This window comes from Mauremys mutica, chromosome 11, assembly GCF_020497125.1.
Source record: "Mauremys mutica isolate MM-2020 ecotype Southern chromosome 11, ASM2049712v1, whole genome shotgun sequence".
Classification (NCBI taxonomy): Eukaryota; Metazoa; Chordata; order Testudines; family Geoemydidae; genus Mauremys; species Mauremys mutica.
The window spans coordinates 28,863,870-28,883,814 of NC_059082.1; the positions used below are offsets into that span (position 1 = coordinate 28,863,870).

The 19,945-nt window shown below is 38.9% G+C and overlaps 1 protein-coding gene across 1 annotated transcript in view; it reads right to left on the minus strand.

Annotated features, from left to right (window-relative positions):
* Positions 1 to 19,945, minus strand: part of LRRC49 (leucine rich repeat containing 49) — a 122,483-nt gene that overhangs the window by 79,924 nt on the left and 22,614 nt on the right. The window contains 2 exon segments of the mRNA XM_044980221.1: positions 4,595 to 4,738; positions 14,907 to 14,973. Of these exon segments, the coding sequence (XP_044836156.1) occupies positions 4,595 to 4,738; positions 14,907 to 14,973 (211 nt within the window).

Sequence of the window (19,945 nt, forward strand, 5' to 3'; positions counted from 1 at the left end):
GATTTATCTATTAGAGTCATGGAGCAGGAGCCCTTGTGGAAAGATACACAACTTGATTTTGTTGAGGGGTCCACTGGGAGTGGGACAGGGAAGGGGAGGAGGCCAAAAGGCCCATCTGCAGGGACAAGAGCCCAGCGGGGGGCGGGGGGGGGGTTGGCTAGAGCAGGGCAAGAGGTCCAGCTGGGGATACAGCTCAGACTAAAATTTTGGAACCGATCAGATGTCAGATGCAGTTTTCAAACAGAAAGACAGACAAAGGCCCTCAAGTTGAGCATACGGCCACACTTTGGCCAATGAGAGTCTCAGCTATCAAGAACAGTACGTTTCTAAGCCCTCACAGCATCAGAGATAAAGCCTGAGAAGAACACTACTAAAGGCTCATAAATGAGATGGCAAAGAAAAGAAATTTAAAAATAATTGTCTTCAAATATATTATTTTAAAAATATCTCATGTGTTTGGGTGTCCAACCCGATTTCTGAAATATTGGGGTTAGCAATACTGCTGTTTATCTAAGGTTTGAAGTTACAACAAAGTTGTGATATATTTTTATTCCATAATTACTCTGTCAAGTTATATTAGGTACTGCCACCCATGGCACTATCTGAATACAACCTATGCATAAGAAAGCTAATCCATTTTAGTACCAAAATTAAGTGATAATTCTGCAATTTTAGTCCTATATCATGATTCAACTGTAAGGAACAAAAACAAGACTGATTCTGTGCTATCGCTGGTAAAGAAAAACCAAAACTGTCCTTAAAAATAAAGCTGCACAAGAAATCCAAAAGGGACTAACTAACAATATTTAAGAAATATTCTTTTCAAAAAATAATAGCATGGATTGCAGATGTTTGGATAGTTGTCACATGGAATTGTGGGATACTTCCAGCTGACTACTGGGACCCAAGTCAAGCGGGGCTGCGTCTACACTGCAAAGTAACAGGGCTCACACCCTGGGTCCCAGCTTACCTCAAGTTTGGACCTTCCAGTGCTGTAGAGTCCTGGGACCTTGGGTCCAAGCCCTATAGTAGTACAATTGCAGTGTAGACACAAGGGGGTTAGGCATGAGCTTATGTTGCAGCGTAGACATATCTTCAGAGTCCCCAAGAACTCCACATACAAATTGGTCAGTTCAGTTAGCTCTCCAGCCAAGTCATAAACAAACTTATCCCCTTCTGGGGTAGCAAAACTCCAATTAACCAAGTCCCAACAAACAAAAAAGTTGTTCTGTCCTTCAGTGGTTCCTCTTCAACCAGCCCTCTGGGTCCTGTACCCATCCCCTCATTGTGTTACCTTTGAGAGTCTTTCTGGCTCTGGAATAGAGCACTCCACCCCCAGGCTGGTTACCCTGGAGTACATTCTCAGCTCTTGCTGGGCTCCATTCCTTCCATCGTTCCTTGCTCCAGTATGGAGCACTGGGCCTCTGCCTGGTTCCCCTGGTATAGCAAACTTCCTGCAGACCATGGCTCAGGGCCTTCCACAAGAGCATACCCACTCTCTGGGTTCCACACCAAAATAGATCTCTCAGCCCTCTTATGAGGCTATTGGAAATAAATTTCCCTAATAATTTACTAAGGTTTACCACAACTCAGTTTACACAAAAGCATTCCTTTATTAGACCAAAGGCCACTTGGTGTTGATTACACCCAAAATACAAATATATGCATACAGAAACTTATACATAACATCCTAGTACAGCAGTTCTCAAACTGTGGGTCGGAACCCCAAAGTGGGTCATGACCCCATTTTAATGGGGTAGCCAGGGCCAGCATTAGATTTGCTGGGACCCAGGGTTGAAGCTGAAGCCTGAGCTCCACCCCCACCCATGGCAGTGGGGCTTGGGCTGCGGCCCCTTCTCTTCCAACCTGGAGTGGCAGGGTTTGGGCTCCGGCCCCCTCTCCCTCCACCCAGGGTGGCAGGACTCAGGCTCCTGCCCTCCTCCTGGGATCATGTAGTAACTTTGTTGGCAGCAGTGGGTCATGGTGCAATGAATTTTGAGAACCCCTATCCTAATATCAATCCAGTTATAAGTATTGGCCAAAACATACCTCTCTGGAGTCACAGCATGATGGGAGACAAAGAAACTCCCCAAAACCTTGTCTTTTATATACTATAATAAACAAGTGATATCACTGCTAGTTATCAGACCTTAGCCAAAGCCAGAGGAAGTATTTTTAAGGCTGTGTCCTGTCCTTTTACCCAGTCAAGACAAGACTTGTGGCTGGGCTCCCTTCTCAAGGTTTTCTTTTTATTTTATTTTGCCATATTTCTTCAATATCTGAACTAAGCATTTCTTTTTAAACAACCCATATATAACCAATTATTTACTGCACCTGGTATCCAATTAAGCAAGTTTTCTTTATTTCTATTACCTCATCCCAAACGTTAAATAAGATAATGCTGGTATTTCAAGGGTCACAAGAAATTTAATACAAACAAGCTCTTCTTTCCCATGATCTCACTCTTTTTTGGTCACATGCTTTTAGGCCTATCACTTATGCTAACATTCAAACTCAATTTAAAAAAAAAAACAGTTCAGCCAGGCCCAGTTTAGGCCTATATTCCTGCAGAGGCCCAGGTGTCCATTAAGCTATCATCTGACCCCTATAATCTCACCCCCTCAGGTTGGGAAGCAGCTAATTAATTATGGCACAGGTAGACTGACCCCATCTCCCATTAAAAGTGCCAGTCACCCTGTGAAAAAAGGTTACAGTAAAAATATAAAATAATATACTGCATTCATTAAATAATCAACACCTCCTAGAACACAATTTCTAATACCTTTGAATTAAAACAGGCCAAAGAGAAAGCATTTTTACTAAAATTAAAATGATCCAAGACTTGCCTGAACTGAGCATGAGGATAATTTTTCTTTAACGGAGCCAAAGTAGATTGAGAACAAGAACAGATATCACAGATACTATAGCCCAACCATGCTAATTCTTAAAAATTTAGAGTATTAACTGTCTGGGTATAATTTACAGAAACAAAAATATCTGCCATACACTAGTCAATCATTTCCATGTTCTCATTGTTTCAAGGAACAAAAACAATAGTGGATAATTTGGCATACTACATGAACAGTTAGACACCTGGGAGATTCAAGAAAATATTCCTGAGGGAAAGAGAGCAGGGACTAAGCATGAAGCTGAGCAGTAGTATGACACAGGAAATTTTGATTACACAATCAACATTTCTGTGTTTGTTTTTAATATCCTTCACTGAATGATAGAAAACAAATACATAATCAAAAACCCACAAAAAAATGCTGAGTAAAATCTTGGCACCGCTGAAGTCAATGACTAAATTCCCAGATTCATAGCAGTACCTGAGGTAACTCAGACTTACTTAAAAAGAAAAAAAAAAAGCCCTAGGTGCACTAAGAGTTGCAATCTACTTATAAAAGACGATCCTATCAACTTGGAAAAAAAGCAGTCAACATTCCTACAGGGAAAGCTCCATCAGTCCCAAGGAGGAAGTTTTATTTGAATGTCATATCTGACCAGAGAGATGTATACAGAATTCTGCTGGCTGCACATGTTATAAAGGAGATTGAATTTAAAAGGACCAAACCTCCCATTTTCTCAACTCTCAGCTCAGCCACGGCTTTGCTATTATTATGAAGAAAAGCTAAAAAAAAAAGAACAAGCAAACAAAACTGAAAATAGGAGCTGAAGCCTCCATTTTCTATTGAGCAAAACTGACAGTTCACTTTTGTCAGAAAATCATATACCAGTGGTCAGATTAGTTGACATGATCTAAGACACAACTCAAGGCAAGAGCTCTAATAAAGAAGAAATTGGAACAAGACTCACTGCATATATTAACCTCTCTCTTTTGTTGTCATGTTCCATTTCTTTCTTTCCAGGCAGGGGAAAACATTGTTCTAGGTATTCAGCAAAACAGCATTCTTTTATGCAATGTGCTCTTATTATTGTATAATGAATCTGTTACAACTTCTTTATATTAAGGTTATGTAGTAAGAAACTGAAACAATATCTTTTGTAGAAACAGATCTTTAATTATTACTCAGGTACTTTCTCACTGACAAAACGTTGGACACTGATGGCCTTTTCTTTTTGAAAGCATTGCTTAATGTTAAGTGAATCTGCAAAGTTTAAAATAGTATTTTTAGTTTTCTTTTAAGATCATACTGACTTTCTCTAACTGTCATATTAAAAAAAAGAACGGCAACTACTAAAAAGCACTTTATACGATCAAGAGCCATAATTTTTAAATGTAGGGTATAGTCAGTATATTGTTTACTATATTTTTAGATGCCTACTCAATCTATGCACCAGAATTGTATAGCTTCTTCAAAATTTCCTCACTTTTGGCACTTTAATTAGTATAAAGACAGCTTCACAGCTATAAACGATCATTTATATAAAATATCCATGTGTTATTTTTGGTTTCATCCACTTCTCATAAAACTAAGCATAAGAGCACCAAAGTCACGGGACAAATGAAAATAATATAGTTCTAGAACTGTGTAACACTAACATGGTTCAAATCAAATGATAATATTACTGTATTTTGCTAACTTTTTTGTGGGGGGAGGACAACAAATATTAATTGAGTTTTATCACTTACCATGGAGGTGATTTGATTATGACGAAGGTTAAGTTCTGTCAGTGAATCCAGTCCATTAAGGTTTTCAACATAGCTTAAAAGGTTTCTGGCAAGATTTAACACTCTGAGTTCACCCAAATGATTGATATTTTCTATTTTGGCAATCTGTAATGAGAAGTATAATTAATCGCATGCATATTATGCCTAGTTTGCTTAGACACCTGTTAGATATACATTTTAAAGCAATGGAGATACTAATATAATTCTACATTAGTTTTTATGTAATTTTTAATAGTCTGACATTTATGTGTTTTAGGTTGCCTTCTACTGGATTTCTAGCAGCCCACTGGAAATTACACATTATCATCCAGTTTACTAATGTTCTTTCTGGTCACAGAATGATGCAGTCAAGTCAGCAGTCCTTATTCTTTATCATCAGAGATTCTGTGTATTTCTGCTATATGGGCCAAATATGTGCTGCTTCTTAAATGTTATGTCTGAGAGCCTTACTTCAAACCAGACTTGCAAATTCACTCACTTGCCTGAGGCAAGCATGGAGCTTCCTTGGGTTAGTGCGACCCAGGCCATCAATTTCTGCAGAATGTAAGCTTCAACTGAAAAAATAAGTCTAGAGCCCTTATGATTGTGAAGGGAACCTTAAAAAAGGTGAACAGATTGCAAAGAAGCAGTAAAATGGTAGTGAGCAGCTGCTGCTATTATATTACTGGGCCTAACTGGGGAGCCGCAATGACTGCCTCATTTGGTCGCAGAGGGAATGTCTTTGGCCAGCTGAGGGGAGAATGGTAAATCCTGCCATTCACTGAGCTGAGTCCATTGCACCAGGCACACATGTGTTAGTGTAATTGTAGACATTGATCTGGGGAGCTAGGACCGTGCTTCCTTGACAATAAACCTTCACAACTAAACCAAGTCTTGTGGTCTTATTGGGCAGTTCGATCAAGGTCTGCTGTGTCAGCTATCTGTGCAGAGCTGGGACAGTGTACATCGGGAACAAACACGCAACCAATGACTAACTACACCAGGCAGAGTTAAGGGTTCTTTAAATGTTAAATTGTTTACTGTTATATGTCTGAATTGAGAATACTGGTATGTCAGCTATTTCAGCTATTGTCCCAGGTTTTATTTCATGACAAAAAATTCTAAATGAAAGTATGTACAAAGCCAATAGATGATAGAACCAAAACATCATTAATCAGATTAAACATTCCCTAAACCAATTTGATTATAGTAACATGAGAAAAATAGTAACAGGCTTCTCCTCAGTGATGTATAATAGTTTAATATTAGTCTTCTCTGAAGAAACAAAAGATATTTTAGAAGCACAAGTAAAGATCAACTCTTAATATACTGGGGCACCAAAATAATAGCAAAATTCACAGTGAACATTATTGTTTAAAATTGTGTATTCAGACAGATTTGTGAAACTGAAGCCAACAGCAGATGGTTAGCATAAGTACACAGCTGTCTGCAAATGGCAGTCTAGCTATAACTACAGCAAACTGCAATGCACAAGTTCTAAATGGTCCTAGCTTCTACTGGTACTGCAGAAATCTGGGTTTCATCAATAATTTATAGAGATGTTATTTATAACTTTTCCGAGTCAAAAGCCTGTATCAACAGTAATGGAATTCCTTCCCTCCTTCCTATCACACTTTTTTTTTTTTTTACATAAAGATATACCTGCTTTTAGCCATTATTTTATTTTTAGGTAATAAGTCATTGCCTTTTCATTCTAGGCCATTACAAGTGATATTCCCTTTAACAGTTGTAAATGAAACAGATCTAACTTCCTGTAGACTATTTTCTACTGACCATAAACAAAAGTAACTGATGGTCAGTTTTTCAAGCTCCTTTTTTGCATTAGGTTTTAAATAAGAATGAGAAATGTTGATTTTAAATAAATGTACAAAACAATACTACCCCGGATCTTCATGTTGTTTGTTTCTGAGAATTACTGGATATTTGACTAGTGAGAAAATTTGAAAGGCTCAAAGAGTCAAGATAAAAATGCCTTAAAAAAGATTTTTATGCAGCACATAACTCATCAATAATGGAATACCATAAAGACAGCATCAGTTTATGACAGATATTTCTTGTGTACATTCAAAAGAGGTCTCTGTTTGCTTAAAATAATGTTGCATATATTTCTTATATTTGTGTTGTTGAGCTTTCATTTAGGAAAGTATGGCATAGAATTAGATAAAGGACTACACGAAGCAATTCCAACAATAATTTTATTTTTTAAAATTAAATGATATGGTATAAAATCTATTCTATATGCAATAGGCCAAATTTTCCTGTCAGTTACAGTGGGCCAACTACATCCATTTTGATGGGGCAGCCTGGGTGTAACTGAAGGAAAGAATTTAGCCCAATATGTCTATAGCTAAAATACCTTTGGAAAGATTTAATGAAATATTGAAGAGCATACCTATCAATTTAATGAAAGGCTGTTGCTTTGCCACACAAGGGATCAGAACTAGTGTTCAGTCCCTCTCTTCACAGGGCTGCTCAGGCTTGGAAGCACATTGCTTAGAAATGAAATGTTGACCTGAATGCAGTGCTGCTGTAGTCCTGTGGGTCCCAGGATATTAGCGAGACAAGGTGGGTTAGGTAATATCTTTTATTGAACCAACTTCTGATGGTGAGAGAAAGGGTACGTCTACACTATGGGATTATTCCGAATTTGCATAAACCGGTTTTGTAAAACAGAATTTATAAAATCGGGTGGAGCGCGGCCATACTAAGCACATTAAATCGGTGGTGTGCGTCCATGGTCCGTGGCTAGCGTCGATTTCTGGAGCGTTGCACTGTGGGTAGCTATTCCCTAGCTATCCCATAGTTCCCGCAGCCTCCCCCGCCCCTTGGAACTTCCGGGTTGAGATCCCAGTGCCTGATGGGGCAAAAATCATTGTCGCGGGTGGTTCTGGGTAAATGTCGTCAGTCACTCCTTCGTCTGGGAAAGCAACGGCAGACAAGCATTTCGCGCCTTTTTCCCCTGGATTGCCCTGGCAGATGCCATAGCATGGCAATCATGGAGCTTTTTTTGCCGTTTGTGACTCTCACCGTATGTGTACTAGATGCTGCTCACAGAGGCGATTCAGCAGCGCTACACAGAAGCATGCTTTTGCTTTTGCATGACAGCAGAGATGGTTACTAGCCATATTGCACCATCCAAACCCTTCCATAAATTGGAACTGAGGATGATCATGGCTACCAGTCCTTTTGTACCATTTGCTGCTAGTGCCCCTGGTCAATCAGCCAGGGGCGCAAAAGCCAAGAATGGTTACTAGCCATATTGCACCTTCCATCGTTTTGTACCATTGGCTGCTGTCATAAGTGCCCCTGGCCGATCAGCCAGGGGCGCAAAAGCAAAAATTGGGAATGACTCCCTGAGTCAATCCCTCCTTTTTGGTATCTAAAAATAGAATCAGTGCTGCCTAATATAGGCAAGTGTGCTAGAGAACCACCTGCTCTGTGTCAGAGCCCGCAGAAATTATTATCTGTATGCTATTCACAGGGGGTGCTCCTGTAACAACCCCACCTGTTGATTCCGTTCTTCCCCCAGCCTTTCTTGGCTACCGTAGCATTGTCCCCCCACTTGTGTGATGAATTAATAAAGAATGCAGGAATAAGACACACTGACTTGTTAGTGAGAAATGAGTGGAAGGCAGCCTCCAGCTGCTATGATAGTCCAGACAGGACATTAAGCAGTGTGTAGGAGAGAAGCCCAGCATCCCACTGCTAGTCCAGGGGCAACTGAATCTTTTCTTTACACATGAAGGGTGGGGGCTGATGGAGCTCAGCCCCCTGTTGCTATGATGAGGATGGTTACCAGCCATATTGCACCATCCATCCACCAGAAAAAATTAGGGCCAATAGGCTGATGACGAGGACGGTTACCAGTCCTTTTGTACCATCAGCTGAGGCTGATGATGAGGATGGATTTCCATCATTTTGTACGATCAGCTTATGCTGATGATGAGGATGGATTTCCATCCTTTTGTACCATCAGCCGCCCATGGCGGGGGGGGAGCAAGGATGTTGGTGTTGAGTGCTGCACTATCGCGTCTATCTGCAGCATTCAGTAAAGATAGGGTGACATGTAAAAGAGTCAGAGGATTGTTTTACCTTTCGCTTCTGGGGGTGGGTGGGGGGTGGGTGAGTAGATTGCCAAGCTATGCCCTGACCCGCGGCACTGTGTTTGACCCTAGAAGCATTTGGAGCTCAGCCAAGAATGCAAATAATTTTAGGAGGCTGCAGGAACTGTGGGATAGCTTCAGTCCTCCAGTCCATGCGCATCCATTTGATTCTTTGGCTTTCCGTTACGCTTGTCACGCTGCAGTGCGCTGAGTCCCTGCTATGGCGTCTGTCTGGAGATTTTTAAAAAAGGATTCTGAATTTCATCTTCTGTAACGGAGCGCTGATAGAACGGATAGAACGGATTTGCCTGCCCTTACAGCGATCACATCCGCATGGTCCATGCGGGAGCTCTTTTTTTTATTTTGATTTCGGACTGCATCGCCACCCGTGCTGATCGGAGCTCCACGCTGGGCAAACAGGAAATATTCAAAAGTTCGCGGGGCTTTTCCTGTTTACCTGACCACTGCATCCGAGTTCAGATTGCGGTCCAGAGCGGTCACTGGTGCACTGTGGGATAGCTCCCGGAGGCCAATACCGTCGATCAGCGTCCACACTAACCCTAATCCGATATGTTAATACCGATACTAGCGTTACTCCTCTCGTTAGGGAGGAGTACAGAAACCGGTTTAAAGAGCCATTAAAATCGATATAAGGTGCCTCCTAGTGTGGACGGTTTTGGCGTTAAATCGGTTTTACGCTCCTAAAACCGATTTAAACGCCTAGTGTAGACCAGGCCAAAGAGACGCTTTCGAGCTTATACAGAGCTTGTCTTCAGGTCTGGGAAAAGTGCTCCCAGCATCACAGTAAAATGCTATGTGGAACAGACTGTTTAGCATAAGTAGTTAGCACATATTTTAAGGGGACCATTCAAGGTAGAGTGGCCTGTTAAAACCTCTGCAGTCATCAGACAAAAAGAGGGGGTTAGTGAGTTACAGATTGTTGTAATAAGTCATAGATCCAGTGTCTCTGTTCCGTCCTTGATTTTAGTATCTAGCAGGGTAATGAACAGAGAGACACATTGAAGCAGTAAACAGACTCATCAAGCAGGAAGGGAAATAAAGGAAGCTCAAACAGGTGACCAAAAAAACCAGCAAGGAACATCCTTCCACACAAACTCTTTGTCTCCTAGTGCCCAACTGGAAATGTTTTTTCAGGAAAGGGACTGAAATTATAAAAGGATAGGACTAATATCTCCCAACCTATCGCATTCATGACACTTGAAGCAACAAAGGAAGCGTTTGTTGGACTCTGGGGGGAGGGGTCCTGACCTAGACTGCTGAAAACATGTGGTGAGAAACTCTGCTTGAATCTGATATAGTTTGTTAAGTCAGGCATTAGTAGATGTCTTATCTTTTTCTTGTAACCATTTCCGCCTTTTATGCCTACTACTGATACTCACTTAAAAACTCTCTCTGTAGTTAATAAACTGGTTTTACCTATACCAATGTGTTTTAAATTGAAGTGTTTGAAGAACTATTTGAGATAATGCGCTGGCATATTGTTCCCTTTAAGGGCTTAAAATATTTTGTACTGTCCAAGAGAGGACTGGGCATTACAGGACATAAATTTTTGGTGGAAAATCTGAGACTGGGGGAGTGTTGGGGGGTCACCCTGCAATTTAACCAAGGCTGGTCAGAGACAGAGTGTAACCCAAGTGTGGCTGGCAGGCTGCAGTTACACACAGACACTCTGGGTGTGGCTTGCATGCTAGAAGGCTGTTTGTGAGATGCCCAGGTGGGAGCCATTTCAGTAAGGCATTGTAAGGCACCCACGGTTGCAGGCCAGGATGACATAACTGCTCATTAGTCTGAATTGTAACCTGGTATGTCACAACCCCCCATGAAGCTGCTTCAGTGGTAGTGCAACAGCAGGAAATCCTAAGCAAGAGCTTTCACTGTCACATGTCCCTGAAAAGGTGAACTGTAAAACAAGAGCACCCACAAGGTTGGAGCTCTGGCAAAGGTGGTGCTTAAGCTATTGGGGAGTTGATGGGTGGTGGGGAGTCAGCACCAGCCCTGGGCATCCAGGGGCGGCTCCAGGCCCCAGCACACCAAGCGCGTGCTTGGGGTGGCAAGCCACGGGGGGCACTCTGCCAGCGCCGCGAGGGCGGCAGGCAGGCTGACTTCGGCGGCTTGCCTGCAGAGGGTCCGCTGGTCCTGTGGGACACCTGGGGAGGCGGGACCAGCGGACCCTCTGCAGGCAAGCCGCCGAAGGCAGCCTGCCTGCCGTGCTTGGGGCAGCAAAATGCCTAGAGCCGCCCCTGTGGGCATCTAGGGCAGTTGGGCTGCATGGTCCCATTTCCAGGAAAAGGTATCACAGAATGTGTACCCAGGAAGTGTGCCAGAGAGGCCAAGGAAAGAGGTACTGCTGGAGCCTATTCAGACCAAGAGATGCTTAAGAGCACATGGGTCTAATATGCTGGGACCCAAATGCAGCAAACTGATGAGTGTCCAGCTGGGGGACCTCTACCAGGGCCATGTGTGACACTCAAGTTTACTGAAACTTCTGTAAGAAGAGCAGCAGCAATCTCTCTCATTCAGACACTAGGAATGGGATTGGCCTTTCTTCTGGGTCATTACAACATTTACAAAGGGATGAGAACTAACAACCCTTTCCCCATAGATCATAAATACCCTCATCTTCCCTTGAGTTCAACAAACACATCTGAACATGAAGCCATTATTCTCCTTCTGTCTCTGTTTCCCATCTTTAGAAAGCTACACTACACAAATACTTTCTTCTGTCAACTTTAAGTGATAAGTACTATTGTTGTTAGCAGAATTCTGGCAAACAAGATTCCCTAGTAAATAATATTCTCAGGACAAGAGTGTTTAGCAATCAGGCTCACCCTGAACATGATTCTTTGTTATGGACACTGAGCCAAGTCTTGGGAGTGAGAGAAAGGATAACTTTAAAGGGGCCATCTGTGGTTTGATCAAAGTTTTTTTGTGAGCATAAGGGAGACTCCAACCTTCCTCAACACTTACAAACTTTCTGTTTATTAACAAAAACGGTGAACAACAACTAGCTTTTTATACAGTGTGTTTCTCTGCCAGACAAGTTTTCACGTGACAACAATACATTGTTCAATGTCCTGGTGAGGTGAATATGCCTCAGGAATTACTAGCAATTTAAAACGCGCACAGACACGAAGAGATAGGCAACAATGTGAAAAGTTCTGCTTTGTGTTCCAACTTTACTTCAACAAAGTCACTCTAGTGGAAGGTAATTGTGGTTAATGATATTAAGAAAGGAATTACTATTGGATTATAATTAAAATTGCTCATCTGGGGTCTAATTCTGCATTCCTCACTGACTTAAAATCAATGGGACTCCTCACAAATTAAGGTACTAATCAACATGAGTAAGGGTGGCAGGATCAATGCCATAATAGTCATGTAGCTGTTTTGACAAATATATTAGTTATCATATTATAAATGTTTGATATTGTTGATGTGTCCAATTTGTTAGGGTTCTCTATAGCTCCACTGGATGACAAAGTGGCTCTTTGTTAAAGGTGTGGTTACAGAGGCTATGCCAACAAATGGAATTTTGTCGCATCATTAAAGAGACAACTTGCCAAGGTTATCAGTCATTGCAACAAAGCAAAAACAATTATTGTATTTAGTCCTACTGGAAAGATCGCATATTCAAAACCCAAATTTAATTTTGGACCATAAAGCAATACTTGACTTTGGACCCTTCTGTTTTGTTATTTTAGTTGCCATGTTCCGGAGTCCTGGATTACTTCTTTTTAATGTTCTGAAATTTAATTCTGTGGTTGAAAGGGGATTATTATGGAATGTTTGGTTTGGAAATAGTACATTTTCAATACTAATATAAAAATCAAAGGCTACCTTAAAGAAAGATCCCAAGAATCTCAAGATGGAACAAAAATATATAGTCTTAGTTCATTAATAAAAACAAAAACAAAAAAAAACCCACAGACAAGATAGCAATAGAATAAGAACTAGAAAAATTACACTTTTTCATGTTATAGCAGATCTGCCTATTTTCTTACATAATAATGATTTATATAATCATAAACATTTTTGTTTTAAAAGTATCCATTGATCTTTAAGCAAAATTCCCTCTTCTTCTGTGTGCATTTGTACAAAATTAAAGGAATATGGATAACACAATATTTTTAAACATATAGCTTCCTTGTGAAATTGACAAATACATTTACAAAAGTTACTGTGACTTAATATCAGACCTCACCTATCCCCAAGAGATGTAGGTAGAGAGATGTAATTCGTTAATGTAATATAGTTTAACACTTTGCATACTGTCTATTCAATGAGAAACATCCTGACCTTGCAAAACAGCAGCAAGCTAAATATACCGTTTGAAGGTCCCAACCATGTAATAGCCTCATATTGACATTGTTAGCCCTTCTCAACTAGATAAGTAACACTCATTATGGATTTCTCCAATATTCCAACTCCTGGTACAGGATTTTCCCATAGCTACATAGACTTCATGTACCAGCAGCTGGATCGGGCACCATGTGCACAACTCTTACTTAAGTCCCAGTAAATTTAAAGGGAATTTCACAAATATATCTGAAGAAAGAATCTGATTAGATTAACATTTAAAAGAGTTGTGTATTATTTGTTGATTTTTTAAAAATATACTTTCATTAATAATTTTCCAAATTTCCATTTTTGTTTATAACCACCTCTGCCTGCACAATTCTTTGTATCAAAGCTTAGGCTACAGATCTATATCAAAAGTTTAAAGAAAGTGTACATTTATTTGCAGTCACAAAACAGTGTGTGCATTTGCATGCCTAACTTGCATGTGCATTTACTGCAAGTGTATAACAGTACATACAAGTAATGATATGGATGCATAACTGGTCGTTCTCAAACACACAATCCCATAAAAATTTAGGCCCTCTCTAAAGTAGACACTGACTATGTTTTTATATTGCCCCATCACAGTGTATTTGAGCACATACTATTATTCCTAAAAATTCAATAAAAAAGCTAATCCAAATAAACAATTATGTTTTCACATATGTAAATTGTTCATTAATGCTTTTATGTAGGTATTTCCAGTCCCCACTCTCTACAAAGTGCATCAGTAACACAATAAGGAGCAACATCAGCACAGAGCCTTGTCAGATCAAGAATCCAGAGTATTCACACATTGATTTTACAGATTCAAGATAACCACAGATTATTTTAAACAGCTCAGCTATTTAAACATTTTGTATTACACATTTTACATTTTCCAGAAGATTACTGTATCTGACTTACTTATCCTTACACACTTTTCCACTGGATACATCAGAAAAAGTACTGAGAACCTTACAGTCGCCTTCCTCTCTCTCAAACATATCTATTATAATAATACTTTGCTCTCAGACAGCCTCTTCATCAGAGTAAATAGAAGCAATATACAAAGATGACTACATATCCCTATTTTAGAGACAGGGAAACTGATGCATTCTTCACAGGTGAAGTGATTTGCCCACGTCATATTGGATATTCTTGGCAAACCTGGGAACATATCCTGGATTTCCCAAAGCTCAAGCCACTGCACTAATCACAGACAATACTGCCTCCCTGTATTACTCACTGTACAGATTTTGAATTATTGTACTTTATGGTGACCAGACAGCAACTGTGAAAAAACAGGACAGGGGATGGGGGACAATAGGTGCCTATATAAGAAAAAGTCCCAAAAAATGGGACTGTCCCTTTAAAAACAGGACATCAGGTCACCCTTGTCGTTTGTAAGGTGAGATACAGCAGATGCAATATTTCATTGGTTACTGTAACCATTTTAATTCTTCTACCATAAAAGTGACTGCATATTATTTTAGCTACATCACAGCTATTTTGCACTAGATGAGTATGTTGTAGCTCTAACTGAAATGATCCTGTTATTTTTAGTTGTATGCATATTTAGTAAGTTTATTTTTTACTTTTCATAAACTTCTGCAAATAAGAAATTAAAGACCAAGATCCAAAATAAACATCATGCTTCCTTTGATTAATTTATAAATCTCTGTGAATTCCCTAATAAAAGCAGTTGTAAAGCTATTAAATCCTCCTTCATAAAAGCAATACTACAGGAAACCACACTGGAGATGCAACATGTCTAAATCAGTGTTATTTGCAAATGGTTAAAAATAACAGATGTACTTACTGTACAGTACCTGATTTCCATGAAGATCCAAAACATCAAGATTTTTCAGGTTCTCCAGATTTGAGATTTTCTTTATTCTGAAACATTTAAATGTTGACAAAAATTGTTTTTCATTTTAGATTAAAGTATTTTCACATTTCTTCTACAAAAACATTTAGCTCATCATCTATTCCTACCAAGTATAAGAAAATAAGAGGATAACTGTCAACCAACTGAAATAAATAAACTTCTGTATATAGCCCATACCCATTCAAGACATTTTAGGAACCCAATGATACAGGTGTTGAGTAAAGGCTAAAGTTATTATACCAGGATGCTACTGCCCCTGGGGAAAGAGAAAAACATAGCATCTTTCTCTATAAAAAATAATGTAACAGCTGTTGTGATTAATTGAGGAATATTGTTTTAGGAAGTTTGAAACGAAACTGCCAAAATGTCACCACCAGACCCAATTTACTTCATAGGAATTACAAAATGAATTTAATAGTTATTTTGGGAAACACTACTCAATTAGTAAATCAAGATAATTATAACAAAAGAGGGTCACTAAGTGCCACTATTACAGTTTTCTGATATATTTTCTCCCCCAAGTATGGCCTGTAATTATGTAATCATGTATTAACTTTTTGGTGTCTGTCAAGCATTCAGTATGGGAATACATATGCAGTACAGGTCTGATTTTCACACAGCAGGATGCTTTCTTGCCAACAAGCTAAAATAATACTTAGGACTTACTTAGGACTCGAGTAGAGTACATACATATACATATATATATATATATGTGTGTATACACACACCCTAAAGTGATTATATATGTAGATAAAGCTCTACCCACAAAGCAGAATTACATTTTCCCAGAAAATTATTTTTTGTTTTAATTTTAAATAAATATATCACAATTTATGTCAACTAGAGTGAAACTAGTCAATTCTTTAACCAATGTATAAAGTTTCTGAGCTCTCAAGAGACCCTTCACTTTAGGGAATGCAGAGTGGTGTCCAGATGTCTAGGGCTGGAATGAGGAACAGCAAGAGGAGGATTTAAAAGCATTTAGGAGTATGGGTTCTTTTCCCCAAACCCGAGACTGCTTTCCTGAGGCCACTTCCTTTTCTTCAGTGACTATTTCTCTATTCTAGAAGTACTGTTCTTGGAACAGTATTGCTAACCTACCTATACAACCTTAAAGGGCCAGTACACTTTTTTTACTGTAATTAAAAAAACAATTACATCTGTTGAAGTTCTGTGAGATTGTTACATTTACCCTTAATTCTGCAATTCTAAAATAATATCTGAATCTGTTGCATCAAAGATAAAGTTTACCCAAATGACCCACTTTGTTGTGAAACAGCCTTTTCACTACATTAAAGGCCCTAGGAAATGGATCTTCCATTATTACAGCAGGTCTGCATTTACCAGTATATCAAAAGAATCTGGTGCACCAAAAATTATCATCCAACTTATTTTACATCACTTTGAAAGTGAACAGCTTGCATCCATATCCATTTCACTATGGCTGATACGAGAATAAAGATTAACTTGCTGACTTACCCTTTCCTTTCTCCCCTTGGTTTACCATCTACACATCCTAATTTTCACATCTTCCATCTATTGCCTTACTAGGTGTTTTTATTTTAATCTACCCTCCCTTTATTTTCCATGGTCTCTTGTTCTGCAAGATTAAGTGCTTCCTTCTCCTTTTGTAATTGCTATGTTACAATCTCCAGCTTCATGCCTCAACTCACCCATTACAAATTTAGTACTTGATGGAAAACGCTAGTTCCAGCCATCACATGAACTTTACTCCCCAAGCCAAAACTATTTAAAAAAATTAGACATTAACTGTAGGGTATTTTGCCTGCTTTGAACAAATATATTCTTTCATTTACCGTTAAAAACATATTCAATTCACCAACCCCCAAACTTGCCACTAAGGAACCTGTTGCTTAGTCTACTCTAGAATGTAATGAGATCTAAAGCAACAGTTCAAAATCCTCATCCTAATTCAGCCTTAAAACACTAAATAAATGTACTGACTACTGTATTACAGAAACAGCCTGAAACTGCAGTTTTAGCAAATGGCATATTACAGAGACAGACTCCTTAATTTTAGAATAATAATTTTAAATCTAAGATGCATTTATACCAGTTTTAGTCTGTGTTACAGCTCAGGCTAATTAAAGAAAATATACAGGACAAATTAAGTCTATAGTCTTCAGTATAAAAAATATGAAATATACTATTAAACTGTAACTAATGCTGGCCTGTTGGTCTAGCTTCAACGTAGCACACTGCCACTTTGGGGGAACGCGATAAAAGTCAGGGACCTAAGCTCTTGACTCTTTCTGGCTGCCAACAGTAATACAGATCCAGAGTGCTCAGCCTCTGAGGAGGGGGGGAAACTGGAAACGAAACACTTTCTCCATAGAAAACCCCACTGGTTGAAGCAGAACACTACTGGCAAAGAGCTGATCCTGTCCCTTCTCAAGGAAACCAATAGCGATGCAGGCTTTTGAGAGTTTGTAGTAAGGGAGATTCTAGTCAGAAAAGCACTAAGAATATTAAAGTGAATATCACTGGACTTCTTGTAAGTAATACAAGATGTCAAAAAAGGGAGAGGATTTCTGTGGTTGGCAATATCGCTTCTCAAGCACATTTCACTCCTTGTCAAGACCTAACTCAGAGCCCTGAGGAGTTCTACTATTTTATGGCTTTTGTTGTTGTTGTTGTTGTTGTGTTCCATTTGCTGAGATTCCAACCTCAAGTCACCATAGATTATTATATAGCCAACAGCATCATCTACTGGCAGACTGTATTAAACATCCCATGTACTATTCTTCAAGAACAAATTAGAAAAACCACACACACAAGGTGAAAAAAGGGTTCTTTCTAGCCATTTAACTCTGATGTTATTACTATTTGGAAACTTTGACCTTTCATAGCACTCTTAAAAAATGGTTGTTTTATGTAGTACTAGGCATCATGCTTAAAATTCATAAGTAAAATATTTGATGCTACAGTGCAAAAAGCTAAGGCCCCCAAATAAATAGGAATAATACAATACATTCTGACAACTCTATAGTGGTTTGGGGTTTTTTTACATTAGAAAACACTTCCTTGGTAATCAGGTGGATAAACCACCTAAAATTTGCTTAATGATTCTTCCAATGCAAATGATAAAGTGCAGCCTTTTGCTGGAGATGGTCGATATGAATGACTTGAACAAACACCGAATCCCATCATAACAGCCTTTAGTGACACAACTACGCCTATTGATTAGATAGGAGTACTCATATGAGTAAAGGTTTCAGGATTTGGTCTACATTTTTGTAAATTTATGCTACTTGCTAGTTGTATTTCCTACCATCACAGCAGAATCCATGTGGGACAATCCACTATCCAGTCTATTTACTGTCTTCCCATCTAAAGATGAACTACTTGTAGGAAATATTTAAACTGGCTGGAAGGGACCATTTAACAGCCTACTTTGTGTGCAGAAAGACAGAGACCTTCATCTGTAGCAGAGAAATATGCAAAATATTAAAACTACTTTTAGAGACAATCTTCAATGACAAGATTACATGGGCTCATGTGTACATTTAAAGTAGGAAACTTTTATGGAAATATTGATAAAAGTTTCATGTAAAAAAGTACAGCAGGAAAAGATGGCTGTAAGAATTGGAGCATGTATATCTTCTGTAATGTCTTCAACATTTACTACTCTAAGATGATGAATTGATATGCAGTTAAAAAAAAGGAAAGTTTGATGACTAGAGATAGATAGTATGAGATTAGAAGTGGCTAAATTTACTTGTGACTACCACCTTGCTGCAGTGAAGTCTGAGGCAGACATTAGCTTGTTCTGTAGATTAGATTCTGGCAATAACTAGAGAAAAACTTTCTTCCAACCTATACACTGAGTGAAAAATTAATATTGACCTTTTTAAAGAATTCAGGCACACAAAAAAAAGGTCCAAATGAGACCTTTTATCCGGAAGAGTGGAAGGGAAGGACTGAAAAAGTGTAGTGTGCTTGCTGGTAACATATCTATTCTGACAACATCACATACTGTTTTTGGCACTACGCTGGTTTTGGCAAGATCAGCTTTAACTCTTTAAAATAAAAAGCCTAACAAAATTAAGACTAAACTATTCCTACAAAGGCTAAATACAAAGGAAAACATTGAACAAAACTAAAGCAAATGTAAAGTGGTTCAGAATGCCAACAGCTGGAAAAAATGGAACAGAACTTGATGGAGCTATGTGCACCCAATGGGTATTTAGAAAGGAAATGGCCAATGCTCAGAGCATGTTAGAGCCAAAACTGACTTTCTGCAAGTTCCTTTTCAACATCTGTTAAGAGTGGACATCTGGAGAAGACAGCAAGAATGGAAAGTTCATTATACAAAAATAGAATAGGTTTGGTTTTACAGAACCTTCTTCGGTTATATCTTTTGCAAAAAGAAATGAAAGTTGGAATGGTTCAGGTATGGTCCTGTTTTAGCTGAGGAGGGATACAGAAACATAGTTCGGGTTTTGGCCCATCTTAATATTAAAAGAAAAGAATAAATAGAGCAGTCTTTGATAAACATTGGTATAAATATGGGAAAAGTGGAACACTTATGTACTTAGTGGGACTGTTAGTGTTTCCTCAAGCTTTTTGACTAGAAGTATCCTCTTGTTTAAGAGAAAAAAAAAAAAAAAGTTGAGTTTTCCTGGGACCCTGCAGTTGAGAAAACCCTACTGAGAAAATATATTCCAGCAAAGAAGGAAAGGCAACCTCTCCTCTTGGCATGAAAGCCTTATTTTGGGAAAATAGCAAAATGCTCTCAACCTCATTTTGGCTGACTGAAGCGTGGGATATAATTATTATGGAAAGACTGACTGATATTACATGCTATTAATACATGATTATTAAACAGAGGGGTCCCATTCTTGAATTAATGTGAACAAATGGAGGACTCACTCTCTAAGACTCAATCTTTTGACTTTTAAAAAACAACTATTTTTCTTAATAAAAATGGAAAAAAAGTCTTATTATTTTTAGCCAATA